Source organism: Mus musculus, chromosome 1, assembly GCF_000001635.26.
Source record: "Mus musculus strain C57BL/6J chromosome 1, GRCm38.p6 C57BL/6J".
Lineage (NCBI taxonomy): Eukaryota > Metazoa > Chordata > Mammalia > Rodentia > Muridae > Mus > Mus musculus.
Window position 1 is genome coordinate 92,473,826 of NC_000067.6, and position 7,113 is coordinate 92,480,938.

Consider the following 7,113-nt stretch of genomic DNA (forward strand, 5'->3'; position numbering starts at 1 on the left):
CCACTGAGTGTTCGCGGCGCCTGTCGAAAAAAGAAAATATTCCGGAACTGGGACGGGGCGGGGCCAGAGGGAAGGGGCGGAGCTTAGGCTTGTCGACGCTCTAGTTGCTTGAGCTTAGATTGTTTGGGCGAGGAGCGCGCCTAGATCCTAGACAAGTTATAGTATGAAAGTGGCAAAGGGCTAGAAGTCCTGCCTGGGCCTTGAGGCTCCCAGCTTTGAGCTCGGGTTCTCGCAGATGCTTGAGTTGTGTGACAAAAGTGTGACCCCCCACTCCCAGGTGTTCTGTGGGGTGAATCCTCTCGCTCCCCAGAATCTGTGCTGTCTCCCTGCTCCACGCCCAAACGTAGACCCACTTTCTGTTTGAGTTCTGTAGGGAGGATCCGCTCCCCGCCCTTCTGGTCGCTGAGGAGAGAGTCCATTCCCCATCTGAGTTCTAGGGGCGTCACATTCTCCCTGCCTAGGTTTCTGAGAGAAGGACCTGTCATCAGCTTGAGCCCTGTGGGGGCAACCAATTCACGACCTAGCAGTTCTGAGCTTTTGTAGTGCTAAGAGCTGAGGTGGCCACAGACCTGGCACCACCATATATCTCCAGTGCAGATCACCCTGCCTCATTTCCACAGCTGCCGACTTTATAGTCACCTCCTGGAAAGCTCTTCAGCTCCAAGAGCCTCTGAGGTGGAAGAGTGCAGTGCGCAGAAGCCAGGAAAGTGCTGATAGGGAGAGGATCCCCAAGACAATGAGGAGTTCTGGGTTGGGTTTGGACCACTTTCCATGTAGTTAACACAAAACCTCCCCCGCATTTCTGGATTTCTAGAAAGTCCTGTATCCTTACAGTACATTGAATACGGGAAGGGGAAACCTCTCCTCATTTCTTTTGAATCCTGATCATTATCTCATTTCCCTACTCCCCTCCAGTGTAATTCAAAAATCACTCAACCCCAAAAGAGAAATTTCCCAAGCACGTATGTTTTACTGAAGAATTTTACTTTATACATAAATATATGATACTAAATATGTACAGTCTCCTCCAGAAAACAGAAGCGATAATGCTTACTATCGCATGTTATGCTGCCATAACTGTCAAAGACAGTACAAAAATGTAAGACCTCCATATATCAGTATCTCAGCAAATTGAATCCAGCAACACATGAAATGAGTGGTGCACCACAAGCAATGGGATGTCATCCTAAAATCAACTGATATAAAAAACAAACTAACCAAAATAATTATGTGTGATCAGATTGCTTGGTTCAGGGAAAGCATTTGACAAAATTCAATATTCATTTAAAATAAAAGAACACATATGCTCCAACAAAGGCTACAGGGTGGCTGCTTCATCTTCATAAAGTATGCCCACAAAATCCTAAAGCTAACATCATATGAATAGAGAAAGAATGGGATAAGAGCACTGACTGCTCTTCCAAAGGTCCTGAGTTCAAATCCCAGCAACCACATGATGGTTTACAACCATCCGTAATGACATCTGACGCCCTCTACTGGTGTGTCTGAAGACACCTACAGTGTACTTACATATAAATAATAAATAAATATATATATATATAAAAAGCAAGGGGCCTGCTTTCCTCACAAGTACTCAACAAAGGAACCCCTAACCCACATAATAAGTACAAAAGATAGAAGAAGAATACATACAGGAAAAAAAGAGATACAATTATTTGTAGATTATATTATTTTTACTCAGAAAATCCAAAGGAGTTGACCAAAAAAAGCTTCTAGAATAAATAGCAAGTTCAGCCAGGTTATTCAATCCAAAAGGCAAACACAAACAAACAAAATAAAAAAGAGAAACACACACACACACACACACACACACACACACACACAGAGAGAGAGAGAGAGAGAGAGAGAGAGAGAGAGAGAGAATTACACAGTATTCTGTATGCTAACAGCATAGAAGTCAAAGCTGAATAGCAGATGGAATTCAATTTATATTTGGTCTAAGTAAACTTGTAATACTTGCATTTAAACATGACATATCTGTAGGAGGCAACACTTTAAACACTGATATAAGAAAACAAAGAAGAGTTTAATATATGTATATATAAAATCACAGATCAGAAGAAGAAACAGGCAATGTCAAGTCTTCTAAGTCTAATGGAGTTCCAACTAAAACCTCCACAAGGATGTTTTAATGGTCAGAGACAAGTTTTATTAAGTTGCAGAAATGTGAAGATGCTAGAATAGCCACAATGAATTTAAAAAGAAGAATAAAGTCAGAGGAGTTACTCTTCTGTTAATGAGCTTTATTATATGTTGATACAAAGCAAGAACATGTAGTAGTCAGGAGGGCTGTGGTGTTCATCCACAAATGAATCAGCACAAATGTTCTCAGCTGTTTCTACAACGGTGCAAACACAGTCCCATGGCAGGCAGTGCGAGAGCCATTGGCTAGCTGTGGAGAAGCAAATGAACCTTCAATAACCTTACCACAAGAAACAACAACAAAGCCTCCAACAACAGCAAAACCAAGCTTAGCATCACAAAATGGATCCTGTATTTGAATATAATATTCAAAACTACTAAGCTTTTAGGAAAAAAATAGGAGAAACATTTTGTGCCTAGGAGTAGGGGAATATTTTTAACTTGGTATCAGAAGCATCATTCAGAAAGAAAGAAAGAAAGAAAGAAAGAAAGAAAGAAAGAAAGAAAGAAAGAAAGAAAGAAAGGAAGAAAGGAAGAAGGAAAGAAAGGAAAGAAAGAAAAGAAAGAAAGAAAGTTAGTTAACTAGACTTATCAAACTCAGAAGATCCTGCTCTGGAAGAGACATTATTAAGAGGTTGAAAAGACTAACTGCAGGTGGAGAAAATATTTACAAAATAATATTTGATAACAGACCAGAGTCTAGAATACATAAACAGCTTTCTTAAATTCAGTTTGAAATAGTCCAGGGTTGGGCATGGTGGCTGGCACACTCCAAAAGTCAAGTGATGTGCTTCCATTTGTATTATATTGTGTGTTGAAATAAAATTACAGGAAGAACCAGTTAGGTGCTTCTGGAGGACACAGTATGAGGATGTGGGTGTAAGTCAGCAACACCAGACATCTTCCAGTGATGGAAATGTTCTGTTCCCCTGACTACACTGTGTCCACAACTGTCACAACTGTGCACATTCTGTGACACATGAATCTGTGTAGCTGATGGAACTTGAACAAGTGCAGCAGGGTGTGCCAGAGTCAATGCCCTGCCACTGAGCTGTACCTTCGTCATGCAGGACAACACTAGTGGGAAGACAAGGCCAGGGATACTCGGGACTACTACCTGGCATGCTTCTTTGCAACTTTCTCTTAATATGCCATTATCACTAGGAGAAAATTTGAACTTTATTGAGTGTGATATAATAAAGTAATAGGATTTTAAAGTGTAAACTTAAGAGATACTTTTTGTGTTATAATTTTTAGAAATTGAAGCAAAGGAAAGAAGGACTGCCAATCAAAGCTACAAGGTAGTTTAAAGAAACTGAAACTGTACCAGAATATAAATGCTCATTATTTTCTGGCTAAAAATCTCAAAATAGTTAATATAACATTTGTCTTCAAGTTAATCTGTAGATGCAACACAATCCCATATATACATACCCACAAGCTTTTCTTTTGTTGATGTTGACAAGCAGATTCTAAGATGTGTAACTCTTCCTTTCTGGAAGACTTGGGAGAAAAAAGGCGACCTAGACTAGAAGCAGGAGAATGGAAGACATGCTAACAGACCTCATGGTACATGAAAGGGATGAAGAGGGAGAAAGAGAGAATGAGAATAGAAAAGATAGAGAAAATAAAAGCTTGAACCAAGAGGTCTTACATAAACTGATGACTTATGTCAAGCAAGTTTTTTAAGTGTAGCATCCATACTGGCTGGTTTTGTGTGTCAAATTGACACAAACAGGAGTTATCACAGAGAAAGGAGCTTCCCTTGAGGAAATGCCTCCATGAGATCCAGCTGTAAGGCATTTTCTCAATTAGTGATCAAGGGTGAGAGGGCCCATTGCAGGTGGTGCCATTCTTGGGCTGGTAGTCTTGGGTTCTATTAAAAACAAAACAAAACAAAAACAAAAACAAAAACAAGCTGAGCAACCCAGGAAAAGCAAACCAGTAAGTGACATCCCTCCATGGCCTCTACATCAGCTCCTGCTTCCTGACCTGCTTGAGTTCCAGTCCTGACTTCCTTTGGTGATAAACAGCAGTGTGGAAGTGTAAGCTGAATAAACCCTTTCCTCCCCAACCTGTTTCTTGGTCATGATGTTTGTGCAGGAATAGGAACCCTGACGAAGACAGCATCATATATACTATTTGCAAGGGACATTTAACCAAGGTCATCAGAGAGCTAAATCAGACCATGTTGTTAAGAGAACATAGGATCCTCAGACACAGCTGCTTTAGGACTGATAGCCACAGCCCAGGGAGAAGAGAAATCACTGCCCGACTCCCTCAAGGCACTGGCTTGAGTGCTTGCTAAAGTCCACTCCTTGCAGACCAGCCTTGCTAAGTCCACTCCTGGACGTGGACACAGAACTAATGTTCTCTTTGGTCTTTCATGAGAGCCTCTGATTGAATCTCTGGTCTATCTGGCTCCCAACGAGTAGACAAAAAGAGCTGGCTGGGTGAGGGGTCCAGTGATTTGATTTATGAAAAGGTGATACTTCCTAGAGCAGAGTGTGATCTTCCAAACAATGGGTGATCTCTAGAACAATTTCCCATCCGAAAAGAGGGTTCACTTTCAGATAGATTACAGATTTAAAAGACAAATGTCACAAGAGAACGTTTCCATGAGCTTAGCAGAGGCAAATGTTTCTTAAATGGAAAGTCTCTATAAGGTGAAATGTACACATTAGACATTAAAATAAAGAACTTTTCTTCATTATAAGACCCATGAGGACACAACATTTAACTAATTGGAAGATCTTTGCATCAGAGGGCTCAGACCTGACAGGGGGCTCAGAATCAGACGATGTAAAAAACCTCTGTGTAAAGAGACCCCATATGAACACGGGCAGAAGATGTTCATCAGAGAGTTTATATCCAAATGGACAGGGAGAGACTATTGATGTCAGCAGAAAACCATTTGCATTTGGAAAATGCAGATTTAAGTCAGAGTGAGATACCTTTGGAGTCCAGAAGAAAGGCTGAATTGAAACATAATGTTTGGGACCACTGGGATACCACCAACAGGAGCTAAACTGGCACATGCAATTTGAAAAACAGTTGTGTAGTTTCTATTAAACCTGGCAACACACACACCTTGTGCTGCAGTAGTTACACACACATAAGCCTTATATATAGCTAGGTCCAGCCTAGATACAGTTCTGTGTAACTCAACAAACTGCACAGATAGCAGTTAGAAAAAAATACTACCTGGATTCCATATAGCAGCATTACACATCCTAGAGAGTATCCATGATACTGTCAGCCAATAGCAAAGCAAAGAACTGCATGCTGATGTACATGTGAATATAACCAAGAAATAATGCATGGATTGCTACATGCAAAGACAGGGAGACGCCCAGACATGGCTGAGCCAAAGCAGAACATGAAACTCTAAGTGCTTCATGATTACATTAATGAAACTCAACACACTCAAGTTACTCTGTGGCATTAGAAACCAGCATAGCGGTTCTCTTGAGGCAGAGAGGGTCACTGGGGGGTGAACTTCAATGATCTACCTGGGAGCTGGTTCCCTGAGTCCACACTCAGAAAGCACATTTGGATGAAGGCTCATTACTGTAGGTAGTTTTACAGGTTTGTTAAATTTCGTTAAAATGTTAAATAGATTTGGGTGGTATAAGAGGTTTTACTTGAATTACTGTTGAGAATACTACAGATATCTCTACCAATAGAGATATCTACTGGGGAGTATTTCCCAATCCCAAAGTTCTTCTCACAGCATCCTTAAATTCAGTATTCCTCAGACAGTAGATCAAAGGATTCATCATGGGCGTGAGGACGGTGTACACAGCAGAGATGAGCTTGTTGGAGCTCCGGGTATCAATGGCCTGGGGTCGCACATACATGAAGATCATGGCCATGTAGAAGAAGGTGACCACAGTGAGGTGGGAAGCACAGGTGGAGAAGGCTCTCCACCGGCCTGTGGCTGAAGGGATGCGCAGCACAGCCAGGGTGATGTGGCCATAGGAGAGAATGGTGGCCAAGAGTGGGAACACCAGAATGATGAAGGCCAGGATGAAGTCCACCAGCTCTGCAGTAGAGAAGTCAGTGCAGGCCAGCTTGAGGATGGGGGAGATGTCACAGAAGAAGTGGTTCAAGACATTGGAGCCACAGAAGGTGGCGCTGGAGATAAAGTAGACCTTAATCACAGAGATGGTGAAGCCACTAGCAAAAGAGAAGGCCACAAGCTGGACACACAGCCCTGTGGTCATGATGACTTGGTAGCGCAGGGGGTGGCAGATGGCCACATAGCGGTCATAGGCCATGGAAGCCAGGAGTACACACTCTGTACATACCAGGGAGCTGAAGAAGTAGAGCTGAGTCATGCATCCAATGAAAGAGATGCGTTTCCTCTGCAAGAGGAAGCCATCCAGCATTTTGGGGATGATGTCTGACACATACCAGATCTCTAGGAAAGACAAGGATCCCAGGAAGTAGTACATGGGTCTGTGGAGGGAGGCGCTGCTCCAGACAGTGAGGATGATGGTCAGGTTCTCCACCAGCACAAAGAGGTAGGCGAGCAGGAAGAGGAGGAAGAGCAGGTATTGCAGCTCAGGGGCTGTGGGGAAGCCCAGCAGGATGAAGGTGCTGACCTTGGTGATGTTCTCCCCCCTCATCCCTGTGCACCTGCAAAAGATCAAGAGGCCGATAGGAAGGGCCAAGTATCAGCTCATGGGAGAACAGGGAGCCAGCTTGTAATGTCAGCTGGAAGACAGACAGCATTCCTGATTCCTGTGATAGGAATTTATTCTGCCAGGTCTTAAACTGGGAAGACCTGTGCACTTGTGTTTGGGTGTCTACTGAAGAGGGTACAGACAAGGGGAACTGTTGAAGATAGATATTTAAGACATAGGAAACCTACAGTGGCTCACTAGGAGAGTAGCTGGGCTCGGAAATGGGTTTCTTTGTTGTCTTGTTGGGTAGGGTTTATATTCT

At 42.7% G+C, this 7,113-nt stretch overlaps 1 protein-coding gene across 1 annotated transcript; it reads right to left on the minus strand.

Moving 5' to 3' along the window:
* Positions 1 to 5,855: 5,855 nt before the first annotated feature.
* On the minus strand, positions 5,856 to 6,794 carry Olfr1416 (olfactory receptor 1416). The gene has a single exon (NM_147038.1). The coding sequence runs from the start codon at positions 6,792 to 6,794 to the stop codon at positions 5,856 to 5,858; it is 939 nt and encodes a 312-aa protein (NP_667249.1).
* Between the last annotated feature and the right edge of the window lie 319 nt (positions 6,795 to 7,113).